Source organism: Enoplosus armatus, chromosome 18 (assembly GCF_043641665.1).
Source record: "Enoplosus armatus isolate fEnoArm2 chromosome 18, fEnoArm2.hap1, whole genome shotgun sequence".
In the NCBI taxonomy this organism is placed as follows: Eukaryota; Metazoa; Chordata; class Actinopteri; order Centrarchiformes; family Enoplosidae; genus Enoplosus; species Enoplosus armatus.
This window is the reverse complement of record NC_092197.1, coordinates 8,499,650-8,518,793: the sequence shown is the minus strand read 5'-3', so window position 1 is coordinate 8,518,793 and position 19,144 is coordinate 8,499,650. Positions and strand designations below refer to the sequence as shown.

The 19,144-nt window shown below is 38.3% G+C and overlaps 1 protein-coding gene across 1 annotated transcript in view; it reads right to left on the bottom strand.

Moving 5' to 3' along the window:
* brinp1 (bone morphogenetic protein/retinoic acid inducible neural-specific 1) overlaps positions 1–18,511 on the bottom strand; it is an 80,705-nt gene extending 62,194 nt beyond the window's left edge. The window contains exon 1 of the mRNA XM_070924666.1: positions 18,294–18,511. Within this exon, the coding sequence (XP_070780767.1) occupies positions 18,294–18,511 (218 nt within the window). The remainder of the gene's footprint in view (positions 1–18,293) is intronic.
* Between the last annotated feature and the right edge of the window lie 633 nt (positions 18,512–19,144).

Here is a 19,144-nt window from a genome sequence, read left to right as displayed (position 1 = left end):
TGTAACCATAATGGAAGAAAAGTGTGGCCATGGCATGTCATAACACCTTCCAGGCAGCATGTTGTCTGCTTCAATTAGAGTTGGGCTGTATTGACGTATCCAGTAAATATTCCCTAAAGCTCTGACAGGGGCAGGAAACGACCATCATACAGCGTGTCACCGCAGGCACTTTGTTGATCCGGGCGTTAGAGCCCAGATTTAAAAACCTTGAGAGAGCATGACAGACATTCAAAGTGGAAGTGTGGCAGCACAGCGGAAAGAGAGAGCACAGTTTTGTTGAAAGAAAATCTCTAATTAATTGAGTGGGAAACTGGTTTGGCAGGACCCAGAGACAACATGTTCTTGGATGCCTCATAAATGACATCAGAAAATAATAAGAGCAGGAGTATCAGTAAATTACAGAACTTGTCATACTTGGCTTCTTGTTTACCTCTGTCCTCCTCTCATACTGTATCAAAGTCAAATACAATCCATATTCAGAAGGATGTGTTGTTCAGTTACATCTTGACCTTTGTCGGCCTGTGGTAAAAAAAAAAACATGAATATCTGACAAAAAGCCTGTGCCATTTCCTCTTCACTTGAGGCACAAAAACAACCACTTATGATGAAACAGACCAAATAAAAATGTTACACCAAGCTATAAACATGTTAGTGTTATCAGAACAACCTGACGTTATTTGAAGCAGACAATATGCTGTCATAAAGGGCAACGGTGTGGCACTCAGCATTTTACAAGGAAGATTTAAAGGATGCACCTGCCGTAGAAAGAAAAACAAAAATGCAAGAACAAAAACAGGCCACAATAAGTCTTACATTTTTTTTTAGTTGAAGTACTTTGTGCTCATCTCCTTGAGTGACTGCAGATTCTTGTGTGTGTAATGTTTAATAATAAACCAGGACAGTGTTAATAAAGCAATGCTTGGCGGACATTTGCATGTGCAGTAAACATACAGTAATCACAACATTTAATTCTATTCAAATGCAAAACTTGCAACTAAATGTTGCATAATATAATATTTTGTAAAATGTATTTGAATCGTTTTATCTATTGTGCTTGTAAAAGAGTAATGAACTCAGCTTATTGCGCATTTTTTAAGTGGATGAGCAGTTTGGCTTAAAGTTAGTGAATTGAAGCATTATTTTTTTCTAAATTCTAAAAGAGGAAACATAGTTGTTCTTGAGTTGAATCTCAGATTACAGATTTGGAAATACCTGTTTACCTTAGTACAGTACTTTCATTTCTAGTACTACTTTCAGAACAATACAGCGTGTGATAAGCTCCTCAGTACAACATAGAGTAGATGAAAGGGGGAATCAACCCTTCGTGTTCTGTACATTCTGCTCATAATGATCATTTTTACACAAACTGCGTCAGAGAGGTGATGATTCAACTCTGCTGTAATTTGTGTAGCTGCAGTTCATGCTTATGTTGTACTGAGTTACATCATACTTAAGTAGTAGTAGCAGTATTTATAGTAAACCTGCCTATCACAGCACCATTTGGTACACTGGAAAATAACCTTAAAAATGTACCATTTAGACTGCTCTGATACTGTAATACAACAGCAATAATTGTTGCATAGTGAGTAGCCAAATCCAAAATAACTTATTAGGGCAACGAAGTCACATCTGTTTAGTGCTGTTTACAGCTCTAATCAACAACATACCACATATTAATTGCAAAATTTAAAAAAAGGTGTGTGATGAAGAGTCTTCTAATAGATTAGTTTGACACATAAACGCCACACATGTTAAAGTTATAAAATTATAAAACATCTAAAATTGTTGTAGTGCAAAAAATAAATAACCCCTCTTTATTTTTAGCCTCAAGGTTTTAATTTATAAAAAAAGATACAATATTAATCACGCTGAAAGTCTCATTATATACAAGAATAAAATATTTATCCTGCTGAAGTCACACCAGATGTTTAATTTAGAGTTACATTGTTTGATAAACCCTGTTGTTCCATTGCCATGGGGGTAACCATACTTGGTAGTTCCTTCAACTTCCTTCACTTTCACTCTGCAGTCATCCTCTTCTGCGTGTCACCTTTCACACGGTACATGTTTCATATCTGGTGAGTCAGTCAGTTCTGCTATTCTTGCCCACATTCCCATGATACATATTTGAATTTAAAAAGAACTAAATGAGAGAAAAACTCATGGTTACTCACTGGGTGGTTGCCATTCACTGTACTGTACAAACTTGGCTTTGCACGAATCTGAAACCTATGCCATAGGCTAACTGCTGGAATCAGCTCAGGACGCTCTGTTCGATATGTTAAGTGTTTGTAAATGATACATAGAAACAGTTTTCGTACTGGACCGAGAGCCGAAATGACAGAAGCTTAACTGAAGAATTTATGTTTCCCCTTCAAGAGTCCAGCTGTTTTCATGGTGCCTGTGAAGTGCAAAACTTCATGGAATAAGCTGTTTGTTTGGTGCCACTGATGCGGTTTTGGAGAAGTGTCTGCTCCTCCTGACGTGAGATGGAACAGACAGCAGCGGTTTTCATGCTTTGATGACGGATGAACTTTTCATTTTTAGTCATTTGTTCCACTACTTGTTTGTTAGGGATGATTTGACTAATACTTCAATTGCCGGTTGAAAAGGATACAATACAACAACACCATTTTGAACTTCATTTTGAATCTTCTTTAGTCAAACTTATTGTCACATAACAAAATACTCCTGAGGGTAAGAGTCAATTTCCAACAAACAATCAAAGTAGTGGAGACATCAACTGCTGTCTATTGAATCCCTGCCCTAAAAGTCTAAATGAGCTCCAGCTGAGCTAAAGTTTGTACGCATGGCAGCTTTATGCTAACAGGACTGCAATTTCATATGCACAAAAAATAAAAATGAATGCTTTCTCAGAGGATTGCGACACACGCTTGATTACAGCTCTGAGGTCACTTACCAGTTCCACATTTTCTTTATTTATAAAGCTATTTTAACATAATATTGTGGCACAGAAGCAGTGCTTATGCTAATAGTCTACTTCGTTGATTAGCATAAACATAATGATCCATCAAAACAACCATTAAAAAAAAGAACAACAGTGGAAATAGTGAGCTCTCTATGACATGTCTGTTATCATGTGTTGTATTGTGCCATTGTTCACTCTACTGTCTTACATTTTTTATGGTAAATATATATTTTTAAGAGAAGTGAGGAAGTCAGAAGTCAGAAATCTGGCTGCTGGAGAGGTTAGGATAATTCTTGTGTTGGGGACAGATTGAAAAATAAACTCTAAAATAATGATTGGTGCAACTTTTTGGAAATGATAAGGACTTGGTAATACAATATGAGCCAAATGACTGGGGGTGGGGGATATCATCTTCACCATGATGATCTCATTTGTCTATGGCCATAATACTATCTTATTAAAATTAATTAGAATATTATCTTTCACATGGAGATTTTGCATTGTAGCACCCTGCATTATTTACAAAAGACCATTAAACATTCCATAGACATAATAGATTGAATCTTTGCCACACTGTTCTTTATAGAGCCATGTTCAGCTGACTGATAGTGGTATGCCATGAGGGCCTCAACAGAAAACACTGGCAAGCTTCAAGGACTGGGGGAGACTTTGATCCAATAATGGTAATTCCCCCATGAATGACTTGTGAAGCGATTTTTGTCTTCCCACACAGTATTGACTTCTTCCCCTTTATTCTGTACATGGTGTTCCCACAGAGAAGCAGTGCTACGAGATCTCATCTACTTGGATATGATACATTTTCGGTGATGTAGGATGAATGTTGTTACATCGAGACCACCATGTGGCCCAGCAGGGTTTATGAATGTCCATATGTGTCGCATTTCAGGGGCTGACTCCTTTGAAGAACAGCTTGTCAAGGCTACCAACAAGGAGCTTCCATGAATTACATCTTGCAGTAGCTTTTTCATTTGTCCAGTTCATGTGATTTACCAGTTATAGATGAGCACCTGAGGGCAAACACCTTGTAAATAAAACTTCATTCAGCCTGTCCTCGACCTTACAAGGCAATATGATGTTACTGCTGATCCCTGGCACATAACTGTAAGGAATGCAAAGGGCATAAAGTAGTATTTATCAAATGCATTTAAAATTCTTTGGAAAGGGTAAGCTTTGTTGACCCATTTGTCAACATATTAGTTCTTGAAAAGCAGGATTTGTAGGAGGTAGTCCCTGGAAATAGACCCAGCCTCTAGAGGAGTTATATTTGATTGATTGTTTAATTGAATTTAGTGTATGTCTTATCTTGCTGTGAGTATTAATATGTGGATTACATTCAGGTTTATGTACAAAATATATCTAGCATGACATTAACACGGTTTGCTACAGTATATGCTTAGGTTGCTTGCTAGCCTATGAAGAGCACACATGGCACACCAATGTTTGTGTCAATCTAGAAAACTTTAAATCACATTAAATTCATATTCTATGCAGTATTTTCCTATTAGACAGAATTGACATTTCATTTCACTTTATTCATTTAGAAATATGTTCAATACGAGTTGTTATTTCTGTGGGTTGACCTAAACCAACCTGAACAGCTGTGTGTATGACATTTTTGTGTCCATTTTTCTATCACAATTTTTGACGACTCTTAATCCCATCGCCAGTCTTAATTACAATGCTGGTCAATCGTTTTTTCAACCGGTGGAAATAGCCATCAGTGGGACAAAACACCAGACCCACATAAATCACTGAACAAATCAGAGATATGGGCACTGATTCAGAGGTCTGGAACTAGGCTAGCATTTATCACAGCACATGTTTTAGGTCACAGGGCGTTCAGTCAAGGCATTGTTCTGAGCCAATGAGAAAAGAGAAAGCAATACCATATATGGACAGAAAATCATGGTTGAAAAGTTTGACTCCCTGAAAATCAAAATGCCTTACAGGTTGTATCTCTGTGACCTGGCTAAACTACAGTTGACTGAACTATTTTGGAAGGACTGAGCACCTGGAATACTCTCATCATCTACAGTGCATCACATACTGCAGATTTGCATGGTCATGTTCCTTAGGGGGCAGTATTAACATTAACACAATAATAATTTCTTTGGGGAAGGCCCCCATAATTCGAGACCTTAGAACCCTTGTTCCCGTGCTGCAACAGTATTATGCAGCAGCTTGACGAATGAATGAAAGAAAAAAAAATCCAGGCATTTCATGGTAATAAGGAGCCAAAGCCAAGTAATAAATCAAACCGACAGAGATACAATTGAAATCCTGTATGAATTTCAACCACCAAGACCCATTCAAAATATTATAGAATGAAACTTAATCCTATGCTCCAGTGCACAGTGAAGGACTACACGGAAAGAGGTGGGATGTTATTTTGGTTGGCCTGAACTGTTTGCTTGTGCTTGTTTCATTTATTTTCACTTCAATAAGCTACTGGCATGGGCCAGATTTCTAAACACAGCAGTGTAAATGATGCAGGAAATCGGAGGGGCTATTTTGAAATTCTGTTATAGTGCTGCTAAAAAAAAGTAGATACCATCAGCAGAGAGGCCATGTAAAAATATCCAAGTGACTGTTTCAAGCTAATGGGTTTGGATAAAATTAGGTGCATGTTAACAGTAAATCACTTTAGACTCACTGTCAATGTTCCCATATGTCTGTCAATTTAATGATAATACTGTACGCACTGTCTAACGGGGACAGTTGCATACTATTTACATCAAATATAGAAACATTCAGTGAAGCAACTGACATTCTAAAAATGTCCTTTTATATAAAATCTGATCTCGTACAGAATGAATTCTTATAATGAGAGCTCACATGAGAGATCTTATAAGTGATAGTCTTAAGGTTATAAGGCATTTTAAGTATGAGCTATTCGACGGACTGGACTGTTGGCAATAATAGTACTGCTAATCCTGCCAGAATGATGAACCAAATTGGAATATGGCAAAAAAATTGTTGTCTTCCCACAACTGTTGTTTCACAAATTGCAACAACCTCTTTCCAAGTCGTGATGTCATGCAGCATGCCTGCAGAGTCCATCTGTGTAAAATGGTGGCATTAGGCTGGTTATGACCATACTGAAGGACGGATAGACAGAGAGACGGTTGTGTAGAGAAGATTACGTCAAGGTTACTATGATGTATGAGATCAACACGCAGAAGCAGAGAGGCTGTGTTTAATGTTACAGTGTGAGAGCTTGGTTTGGGTGGATTTTTTATTTCTTCTGCCAACACTTGTTCGAGCTAGCAAAATTCAATTTGAGTTTCTCTGAGAAAAGTTGTATTGGTTTATTCAGCAAGGCTAGCTGTTAGGTCTAAACAGGGGTAGAGAAAGGTGAAGGGGATGAAATTCAGAAATTAATCTGTGAACGAATTTTCTTTCCAGTAACTGCGCTGCTGTTGTGTCTGTTTTGTGTGTGCAGAAAATGAAGTGACCCCAGAAGAAATCCTCAAAGGCTCAAGTGAAGGCAAAGGGGAAATAAACAGCATAAATCTAATTTACTTACTATCATAATGGCACAGTTAATTTAATAAAGTATGCTCAGTGGTAACATAGCACAAGCGTATTACTGAGTTATTCTCAGAGTTGCTATTTGTTGGAAATTCCTATTGAAATAGTGAGAGTGTTTAGCAAAATAATTCCTGGACTTCATCCACAAATATTCAAGAAATGTATGTACCACAATACCTACTAACTAGATTATACTAACTCCATATTCACATGTAAGCATCTTAGTTATTAACCATTAATTGGAGCATATCAGCAAATGGAACGTGATTGCCTAAATGGAATATGATTGCTGGCATAATCGCTTTGTTAGTGCACTCTGTAATTGTGATGAGGCAATGAAACGAAAATGGATCTAATCAAAAACAATCTCTTAATTCACTTTAATCTCAAAAATTTGATGGGACATGATGCCGGAAGCGAATGCACGGGTGAGTGACACGAGCATGTGTTTCAATCTAATTAACTGTGTAATGTGAGAAGTTTTGCTGATGAACTAGTCTGGATGTGTGGGCAAGGGTTGCATGAAAATCATTATGAGCCTCCACAACTAATGGGATCGGAGAGACTGACTTGTGTTCAAGTGAAACCCAGAATCATATGGAATCTCAAAATATCTTGATAGTCTTTTCCTACAAAGGGAAGAACATATGGCTGAATGATCACCTTGAAATTTATTATTATTATTATTTCATCTCTTCCCATATGCTTCCATCTCCCATGTAAAGTCTTCCTGTATACTGTACACTGTTTACAGTTGATGACACAGTTCACCACATTCTGTGTCGTACAATGAAATCACCAACAATGCTCTCCCTATGTACATGTAACAAAAAAAACCTACCAAGGTCAAGGCATTCATGCAGTAAAAAGAAATGACTGCTATTGTCAGTGCCCTAGATGCAGCTTATTGTATCCCATCCATTTGCTGCTGAACTCAATTTGCCCCGTAATAACTGTCAGTCATACCCCAAATAAAACAGCATTATGTTGATGATTTCTATGTACTGTATGGCTGTTGGTGTAATGGGAAAAATAAAAACCAGCTCTTTCAATTCAATAATCCCTTTATCTTTCTATCTCCCTGAAACAAAGCTTCTTACAATTTACATCACTCTCTTTAATTTAACGATATCCAAATTACTTCTGCAGTGTCATGCTACTGGTACTATATATGGTGATGATATCAAATCAGAAAAAAAACGAAATCACTTAAATATTGTCTGGCAGTCAGATAGATGGACAAAAACATGTTTTGTCAACTCACTGAGAATTACAGCACAAACTAGATGATAAAATAAGGTAGACAGGATAGATTTCAGTACCTTGGACAGCAACAGCTACCTCACAAAAAGAAACTGTTGGATGCAGGTCAAATTCAAGAAAGCCAATACAAGTGTTATTCAGGGGAACATTCTTTCCAAGCTGTATTGGAAAGCACAGCTACAAAAAGATGCCACAGTCTTAGCGTCACATATTCAGTACAGAGCGATGTGATCTGAACATTTAGGGTTTCTATTCAATCTCAAGTCATCAACAAATGTGTACAGAAGGAGGACGTGTGTAATTACTTGTAATTTCCAATTTTCTTTTGATCACAAAATAATTATTCAAGAAAACAGTCTAATGTGGTCAAAAGCTCCAGATCAAGCAATTAAGTGGACCGTTGAGAGAGATTGTTTTGTCAACTGCTGTTTCCAAGGTCAAAAATGAACTATCAAGTTCAACACCTAATATTAGTTTAAGCTGACCAAACTTTAATCTGTGATCAGGAGACAATGATTTTAATCGCTTGTGTTGACAAGATAACAAAATTAAAAACAGTTTTCATTTGATTGAATGCATTTCTTATTCAAGAAAAAAAGGTTTATACTGATAATGTGATACAGAATTAAGAAAATAATTTGTGTCCTCTCTGGCCCTCCATAGATGCTTTTGACCATTAATTCGTAAGTACATTTCCAGGGTATTTTATTGTGTTTTGAAATCACACTTTAGCTGTTAGATATCATGTCATAAGTGTTATAGTGGACATAAGCATGAACACGTCAGTGGTAATCTAATCATTGCTGCTTCACTGCTTCAAGTCTGAAAATGAGAAACGTGTCATTACTTGTTAAACCCACTTATCAGGCCTGCTGTGTGAGCCCCTAGAGATCAGGACAACCTTCCTGAGGATATCAGGCTGACAAACTCTGTGCCCTCTTTCTGAAACACTCTTTATACACACTGTACATTTTTTACTAAAAGAAAAAGGATGTAATACATCTTTTTTTCAACCTGAATAACAATTGCATTGGCTTATCATCTGAATACAACACAAGTGTTAACACTACAAAAGCCAACGTTAAACCCATATGATTATTCTAGTTTTTAATTTATTCCATAATAAGCAGGTTTTTTATTTAATGCAAACCTTAATTTAGGGTTGGCCTTTTCTATTTTCAGCAATATCCTTTCAATGTATCTACATTCTGTAATACCTGTCTATATTGTAGTTGTCATTGTTAGTGGTGGAGTCTGCCATTCCCGCCCTGGATTCAAATTGACTACCTTTGCTTTCCAACAATATGAGTCAGTTGCCCTTCTGTTGTATTTCTGACAAAGTAGCTACTCCAGGAGTGTTTGTCGCTCCCAGAACTCTCTACCTGACACTACCTGTAACCACGGGTATTGCCAAATAAACCAGGACTGAAATCTTAAGGATCATAACTTTAAATAAATACATACATCCAACAGTCGTGTATCCGCTGGATCACTACACAAGCAAGTAAACAGCCAACATGTTGAGCCAGATATTACATAAAACCCACTTGGACATGTAACCTTTCTGAATTTCTACAGCACAGGAGACCCTGTCATACACTACATTTCTAACACAGCTAGGATAACATCCCCAACACAGTTTTTCTGGAAGTGAACTCACTCAGATGTTCCGCGGGAGGCTGAGAATAAACCTCTTTGTGTTTGTGTAGGTCACACAAACCACCAAAGCTGTGCACTGACTGCGGGACAGAGAAGTAAGACACCTCTGCTGAGGTGTTCAGCCGAGATGCTGTGCACTGACTCGGGGACTGAACATATTCCGAACTGACATATTTTTAGACCTTGTGAATTTGTAAATATCCCAACCCACATTTGAGATCGCATCGTTGTTTATGCGAGTAATTTGACCTTTTGTTTTTTGTGTTATTACTATTTTTTAATAATTGTGAAATTAAAGTAATCATTACTTATTGGTCAAATGTATCTACTTGCAAAAATGAAGCATAGTGCTAGTTCAGGCAGAGCACCAAAGTTGTTGCATTGTAGTAACGAGCAGTAATGACCAATCATGCTTATGCAGGTGTATAGTGCAGACATTATAACCTGACACTATCTCGGATTACTCTGACGATCATGCTCACGCCAACGCCGGTTGCTGCTGCAGCTCCCTCCACCACCCCAACCTCCTCCTTACATGGTATTTCGTATTGTTGAATTAAGATTGAATGTTCATGTATGTGTTTATTAAGAGGGATTAGCTCTCTCAGCATTCTGAGAGCTCCCTCAAACCGCAGAGCCTTTTGTGCTAAATAGAACTGTATAACCATTTGCTATAAATGGTAAATTCCTTGACGCAAGTGTCTCTGAAACAAAATTCTTCATAATGGCAAACATATCATTATTATTGTTAGTTATTTTTGCCCATATATTTTTGGAACTAGAATACTGCTATCCCTGTCCGTCCTGTTTTTCTGTCTTAAAGCCTCTGCAAAGGACATCCTCACAGGTGTTTTCAGTTAGTTTGCCTGATTAGACCTCCATCCAGGACTTTGAAGTGTTTGTACACTGATGCAAGCTTGACTGACATCTCCCTGACAATCCTGTTATCTGTGTTATACCTGTTATAATGCAACTAACAGCCTAGATTCTGTTGAATGTATGATATTTGGGGACCTCAGTTTTACCTAACCGTAGCCTGAAACGAGGTCTGATCAGCTAAAACAGTTAAATGCAGTCAGTGAATGGCACATATTTCTTAATCAATTTCAAGGCTGCACAATGTGATAAAATTTTCATTAGCATTAGATGCACCTTTGTGATACTTCTTTTAAAAAATGCAGGACTCAATTTAGTGGAATATTTAGCAGCTTGGATCACCACATCATAGAAATGTTAATATGAGACATGGCTGCTCCAGCATCTTCTCCTCAGAGTTTGTTGCTCTTGTGGTGGTGTTGTATTGCCAGTCTCAAGGGAGAGTGGCACAGGCGTCCCACGCATTGAATTAGTCAGTACTTAACCCTGACAGTTTCTTCTAGCCTCCTGTTTCTCCTCTAATTACCATCCCTTCCTTGCCAGTAATTAAGTCGTCCCACAGCAGGGGCTTTTTACCACTAGGTGGGAGAAAGGAAGTGGCATGGACTCCCTCGCAAGATCAGCCTCTGTTGATTCTCCCAAACTTATACAGCTGAGAAATGCAGATCAACACCCAGTATCAGCACTGCTGCATTGATTGTAATTGCAGTGTAGCCCCAGGATAGCATTGTGTTTCGTTTATGTGTCTGTGCCTGTTTCCATGTGTGTAAAAGAGAAAGATGCAAAGTTAAAATCTAATTTTCATTCCAATGTGAAGCAAATTTGTCATCTTGCACAAATGCTGCTTCATTAATGACGTTTGATTTGATCCTCACGTGTGCAAGCCATTATGTCTGTGATATTTTCTGTGCCTTACAGCAAACAATATTCACATACTTTAGGTCCCTCGTGTAATTCTTTTTTTTTTTTGGTGCACAACAGGGGCAAGCTGTGCTGGAATTTCAGCTTGCATGATTGGCCAAGGCGAGTGCTCGAAATCCAAGTGTTGGAAGTGGTTAGTGCTTCAGTCAGCAAATGGGAATTCACGTCTGCTGCCAAAGCATGAGGTGACAGCCAACATCCTCTTTGGTGACAGCATGTTCATGAGTCATCTAATCAAATTTTTCAGAATCACCTCGCAACAGTAGAAAATGCCTTAAATATGTATACGTTTTACATTGATTCTTAAAGAGTGCAGGTTGAGGTCTGCAGATCTATGCAAAACTTTTGTGACTACATGTGCTGAGTTCAAGGGGTGATGGGAAGACCTAACATCCTGGACTCCAAGTCGACTGCATGATATACATGAACTGTTTATAGTTAACTCACTTTTTGACTAATATTACTTACACTTTAACTTTAAATTTTGTTAATTTTATCATTATCAAGTATAATTTTGAGGACATTTTTTGACCTTTATTTAGATAGGTCATGAGGGATTGCTTGCAACATAGATCCCTGGCTGCGCTCAAATCAGAGACGTGCTACCAGGATGCCCTTTTATTGAGTTCTACTCAATGACGAGACAATAGAACAGGTGTCATATGGCAAATGGAAATTTTAGCTTGAGAAAAAATAATGTCAATGTAAAAAGTATCTGCAATAAAGTGAGTTCATAAAATAGTATTAAGCCATTTGTTATCCTATTACAAGTGGCATTGTTATTTATCCAGTGGTATTGCTGTCATTGCCTCGATTGTTCTTCCACATTTATCCTGACTCCACCACAACATTCTCCATAAGAGACTGTCTCTGTCATCCTCACACTGCTCAAAAAACGAAAATATTCAAATAATGTTGTTTCACCCACTGACTACTGGTAGATAAGTACATGGGTGAATAAAAATTGGTGACCAGAGTCCTTGTTTAAGTCCTGGATGCGTGAAAACACATTGACGAATGATTAGCACGTGATTTTCTAAGTACAGCTAGGATGAGATGCAGAGAAGGCTTTAATAATGGATGGCTTTTCTTGTTTTTTGTTTGCGAGAGAGAGAGAGAGGTGCACTTGGGTACATGGTATTTGTGAGTCATCTGAGCCACTTCAATGCCTCTGTTAGGCGGCTCTTCCTCACCTTGACTATGACCTCACTGCCAGCGTACCTGTCTGCTCCCCTATTACTTGTTTTGATACTGAACTCTCCGGACCCCCTTCCATGTCTCTAGCACTTATATATATTTTCTTTATCACACACTTTTAGCACCTTCCTGTCTCACTGCCTAATGGCATCTCAGACCCCTCGATGTCTCTGTCCTCTTTTTACAGTCTGTTTCATCCCCCTGACTTCCTGACTGCCTCTCTCCTTCTCTTCCTCTGGCTGCAGCCTGCTGAATTAAACATTGCTGCAGCCTCTCTCGGCAAATCTGCCGACTACATCAAATCCGCCTTCCCTCGCTCTATCCAATTACAGATGGCTCATCCAAACTAATTCAAGACCTGAGTCGGACAAATGTTACACCTTGTTTCTGTTTAAAACAAATGGGGCCAAGATCAGCGCTGACAGACACATCCGCATTGAACACATGAGGAAACTGAATGTGGTTTTGTAATTGCTCGTTGTTCATTAAAGAATGTTAAGAAATAACATCAATGCAACAGACTGATTGCTCACACCAAATTAAAAGAAGAATGAGGATAAAAAAATTGGATTAAAAGGTAAAGTGAGTCTCAAGATGCAGGGCTAGATGTTTGATGAACAGTTTAAACTAGAGACTGAAAAAAAGTTGTTTGCACATGCAAATTAGAGCTGCAGATTATTCATTCAAGGTTTAGTGTTGATCAAGTGGTTGTCTGTGGACTGATTGTAGTTAGGAATAATTAAGATCATGAAGGAAATGTTCGGTTAGAGATATGCATAATATGCATTAAATATAACCTTGTCACGCCTGTCAAACCATGCATCAAACACTGGATTCATGTAGGAATGGAGCTAGCTGAAGGACAAAGGCAAAATTTAGATATCCCTGTTATAAATATCAACAATGATGACAATGATCATAGATTCAATAGAAATACATGTATTAAAGTTGAGTGTCAAAGAACGACTGCTTATTTCAAACCTCAGAAGACACGTCTACATGAATGGGATATGTACTTGCGGTGGAGATCAACAGGAAGTGAAGAAATATCGTAAGATCGCCTCTGCCACTTCTCGCCCGTCACTGTGGGCATGTCAATGCGTCCAAGCTAGCTAGTAGCTTGCTGGTTAGCAGACATTGTATAAATAAGCAACCTATCACTTTCTACAACTATTTACGTGACGTTGTGCCAAGCAACACTTCATTATTGCTAGTAGTAGTAATCTTGGAGACAAGGGATATACAAATGAGGGATCCCAGGAACTACAATAAGGTCTAAAGACTAAACGTCCTGTTCCACTGCAACATCACTTTTTTCCCTAACCTTTCCCGTAACCTGCTACCCCATAAAGCTTTGAGGGGAGATTGTACAGATTAAATAAACAAAGTATAACATGTTATTTAGTGAGTTTTAGAGATGCTGGTACAGAAGGTGGATTTTTATACCTTTGGACAGAGCCAGGCTAGCTGTTTCCCCCTGTTTCCAATCTGCTGAGCTAAGCTAACATGCTGCTGGCAGTAGCTTTATATTTACCTTACAGACATGAGAGTGGTATTTCTCAAAATGTCCAATTATATCTTTAAATGTCCACCCAGATAGGAAGCTTGGAATATAATATCAAGCACACAGACCAAATGCCCTTTTTTTAACTGACCAAATGAAACAACAATGTCAAAAATAATAAAAATGTACGTTAATCTCTTTCACTTAAATTCACTTTCAACTACCTCTAAAGTCAGAAAATTCATATTTAGAAACACAAATAATTAAGTATCTACTCTTATGATGCTTACATTGACTGAATTTTTTTTTGGCCAAGTTGGGTACCAATTATTTTGTCATTGTCATTTTAAGCACAGTTCTGCAGCAACGTCTTGTCAAGTTAGCTAGCTATTAGCTTCAGAACCCGTGTAATGTTTATTGTAGTGTTAGGAAATTAGTTTATGTAACGTTACTCATATAAAAAGCAGCTTTTACTGCTGTATCATCAGCAAACCAAAGCGATATAAAATGAGACAGAAATACAGGTCAGCTGCCATAAACTGATTCCTAGTTTTGGTGTAACACAAAGGAGGATCTGTCTCAGATGAGGAGAGGCAGGCGATTAAAGAGAAATATCAAAATGAAAATCACAGTGTTAACATATTTTTTCTGCGGCCATTTTGGTAACATATGTAGGCCTGTGTGCAAGCTATCTTCAAAGGTTTTAATGAGTCTGTAATTTCGAATAGTGATAACAGATATTATACTGGCTTTGCAATTATCTTAAACAGTGCAGTAAAACATACAATGGCTCAATTTCCCTGTTTAAATTAGTCTGTCAGCCACTTAGTTTGTACATTACATCATCTATCGGTGCTTTGCAAACATGAAGCCAATCTGAACAACATTGTTCAATCAAAAATTGGTCTGTTTTTGTTATTGCCATGGACAACATGTGGGTTTGAATTTCATTTCCAAGTATTATCTTTCCACGGGTCATTGCAGGGTTTTGTTCAACACCTTGGATACATTTTCAGGTCTTGATGAGCCCTGGTCCAATAACAAGAGTAGCTCTTTCAACCCTGTCTATTCATTCACTTCAACATGGCTTTTCAAAGTGTGATCAATCAGAGCTATTCACTTTCATAAATATTTTTATTCTAAATAACAACCCTCATCCCACTTCTTTGATTACAGTGCAATACTGATTTGAAGCCTTTAAAATGCATTAATGGCTACCAGATTTGCATTTATATTGGTTTTTCACTCAGGCACACGAGAACCTGAGATAGAGCTCTGCGAACAAAGACCAAAGAGAGAACACGCATCATCTGAAACACATTCGACCCCATAATAGAGTACAAGCAACAGAACGAGAGATGCTAGTGTGAGCAAAACAGGCCATCGGATTTCACCACTAACTGAGGCACACATTGATACACATTATTCAGCCGCAGGTCTGATACAAGAGCCGTATGCAGCCAGCAGTGAAAGTGGCTTTCGTGTGACTGATGAATACCATGCAGGAAATGTACACTTATGCATACAATAACAGGAAAGAAAAAAAAGGAATCCAGTTTGAAGATTGCTATCAGCAGCGACACAGTGGTGATGATTACTTACACAAAACACACTCCAATTTTTCTTTAAGAGACATATGTCTAGTGGGAAATGATAATTGACGCCTTGTGGTGCGCTTTTCCCCTTCAAGCGACTGTGACCTTTTCAGAACACTAGATCTTGTCTAGTGTTCTGAAAAGAACACTAGACAAGAGGCTGGCACTTCCGAAATCGGTGTTTATCCTTCAAATTAGGCGCAGTGCCCATGTTATTAAAGATGGGGCAGATTTGTTTGTTGCTGATCAGGTTGGCATTGTCCACGCAATGTGCCTCATAGGTAATCTCGCTTGATAAGAGAACCCGAAAGGAATGGATGCTTTGTCTCTCAGCAAATCTGATTCAACCACTTTCCACCACTAAATCGTCGAGGCAGAGAAGGTCCCCGGGGAAATTTACAAAGCGATTCAGTTCTCATTGCTGGTTAGAGTAGAGCACGGCTGGGCAATCATGTGCCGAGGAGAACTGAGGGTATGTATGATTTCATTCCAACCAAACACTACACCAGCTGATGTCACTGATTTCCTCCCCCTCTCTGGTTGAAGATGTACTAATCATTAAAATTAACTGGTGGTCCAGGCCGGGATGAAAATCCTTGGAAAATACTTGGACCCTTGGGGGAACATGTCACACCCTTGCCTCAATGATTATTCACTGAATATGTATTCCATGCTCAAAAGTATGCTTCTATTATGGTACTGGATGTGTTCAGTGGCATTATTTGAGGGGAATCACTCAGAACATAGCAACAAAAGTATAAGGAATCTATCAAACTTTACTATGTCTGACAGTTCTGCAGATGTCTGACAGATAAATGTGGATTGTTAGTTTTTAACGAGAAATACACATCACACTCTTAATGCAAGATTTAATTGTCTTGTCATGAGGAAAGGGATATCTATCACTGATGGCTGAATTTGATGCCACTTAAGGTTTGTTAAGAGGGAGAAACAACAGGAGCCACCTGGGCCCAGTGACGTCCCCAGCAGCACCCAACATGCAAACGCACACTCTGTTTTAATAAATCACTGCAGCATCACAGACAGCACTCGACGGCGGTACAGTGTCTGTGGAAAGCGGCTTCAGAAGTTCTGCCTCTGAGATTCATGTCTCTGTGCAACATCCCACTCTGTCAAGTTACACATTATGCAAATGCATTGTTTACTGTTCGTGTGACAATATCAAGGCACGAAAGCCAGCGGGGACCGGGGGCTGTGGCAAGTTACCAAGAGAGACGGAGGAGAGACGGAGGAGAGAAAGAACAAACTCTGTGAAAGAAATGCCAAAGGAATGTGGCAAATGACTCTCTTACTCTCCCTCAGTCTTTCTTTACTTCGGAGTTAGCAGACGGCAGAGGGATGCAAGGAAATCAAAGCACATCATTCTGAGAAAGAGGGTTTCGAGCTACCTCTACCTCCGTATGTGACATATGAGGAGATGTGTGATGCAAAGCTGCAAAAGCAAATAAGGTGGAAAATATAAACCATGTTTCAATTATTGAATGTCAAACTGTATTATTTGGTGACAAGAAGATACAGAAGATAAAAGTTGAGCACAGAAATCCGTGATGAGCATTTTAAAGACATATTTAAAGAAGTATTTATAATAATATAGTTTAGGGTTAGTGTTAACATAAAAAAAATGGGAACAACAAGTAATACTACATTAAGTTGTTATTATGTAATTTGATCTGTGTGAAATTGAAAAGCAGGGGAATGTATTGATCAAATTACTTCTTAAATATGATTTATTCCTTGTAGCATAATACTAAACACATTATGGGGCCTGAACCCTTTTAATGTTTTAGTAGTAAATAATTGACACTCCTGTCATACTATGTGCCAAAAAGTGCACAACATATTTGGTTTATCAATAGCCAGTTAAAATGGTCAGGGCTTTCCAATTTGGTAATGTGAAACTCATTGTTTGACTAATAGAAGCTAGTGTAAATGTTTTTATACATTTTATTCATCTTGTTTTAAATGGGCGCCCCTCCAATTTTACATATTGTGATCAGTTTACCTGTGAAAACAGTTGTTTTGTGTCTTTCCAAAGGATGATGAAATAACCCTGGTGACGTCATCAGAGTTATCTTGGATTGGGTTTAGAGACTACAAATTTATAGAATAAAGTCTTTGTTACAAACTAGGGTGTGAAGTTTGAAAGACAAGTTCCAGGCAGGTACACATTTGAATTGCATTATGGGAAGCGTGGGATCCAGAATTTTTGGATTTTGATCTGGTCTCTGCTGCCCTGATTTTGACCATTCTTTTTTTTTTAAATGCATCTCTCACAAGTCTCCCAACTTTATGGAAGCGAAATAGTAAATTGTTGGAGAACCCCTTTATAATATCTGTCAATAAAAACAGTAACTGCAAACGCAGTACCTATTACTAACAAGCTGGCTAATACTAGTGTGCAGATATTTAGGCTGTTATTCCATAATAGAAAAGCAAAGTTTTTGTTTTTAAAGAGACAATGTAGTATGTAAGTTTAGCTGTATTATCATTTTCTATTGCGTGTTACTCAGTTTGGGGGAATGAAATAGGTCAAAAAAAGACTTGGAACTTGAGTAATAGCAAAAGTCCTAGCAGAGCACTTCATTAATATAAGAAAAAGAAGTTCACAGTGCTGAGAGTGGCTGCAAGTAAAAGTAAAAAATACTCACTTAATAGGTTAAAAATGTACACAGTGCAGCTTTTTGCAACTAAAATCTCAAAATAGAAAAACCATTAAAACAGACGGACTCTTAAAAAGCCTGCGTGGCATCAGTACACAGGCTGAAAGTGAACTCACCTATAAATTTTATATCTGGTCGTAAATCCTTGGCGGAATCTTTCCACAAAGGACAGATAACTCCGAGAGTGGTGGAAAGGTCCACGGTCAGAGATGAGCCAGTCATATTGCTTGGTGACATGTTGTTCAGTGGCCAACGGGTCCTGGCGGGAAGACTGAACTGTTATATGGTCCCATATAAACAGGAAGCAGATGACCTCAATAAACCTCCAGTTCATGCTTTTTTTTAAGCCGCTCTCTGTTCATTCTCGCTCCATTATGTGGAGACCTGATGGGAGAGGAGAGAAGAGGGAAGGAGGGAGGGAGACACAGAAAAGAAGAGCTGTTACATGACAAAGTCTATTTTAGCAGTACAAGATGTCATAGAGTTAGGTTAATTGTGTTGTACTGAACAAATAAGATAGTGCCCTTGTCATTGTCACTTTACTGTGACATGATGTGTATTTATTTTCTGCTTTCTCACATTGTTCACCCTTCATGCCACGCTGGAGTTTTTCAGGAAACCACACAGATTGTGCCTCTCCATACGAGGACTGTTACCCTTTTTGCAGATGAGCATGAAGTACACCCTCAGCTGTGTGGCTGTCTTTTTTTTTTTAAGCTAATTGGTGTCATGATAAGTTCTGACAGGGTTAGAAGACTGCTTTATGATGTGTTATGACACCCAGCCACTAATGTGAAAGAACACCATCTCCCTTTACCCAGTGGTGTCAATTATTGCTGGAAGAAACTTTCAACTATTGACTTGCGACTTCATGAATTGTTAAAAATAATGTGGTACAAAATGTTGCCTTTTTCACCCAATACAAAATAAGAACTCAATTTGGTCCAATTAAAGCTGCTTGGGATGG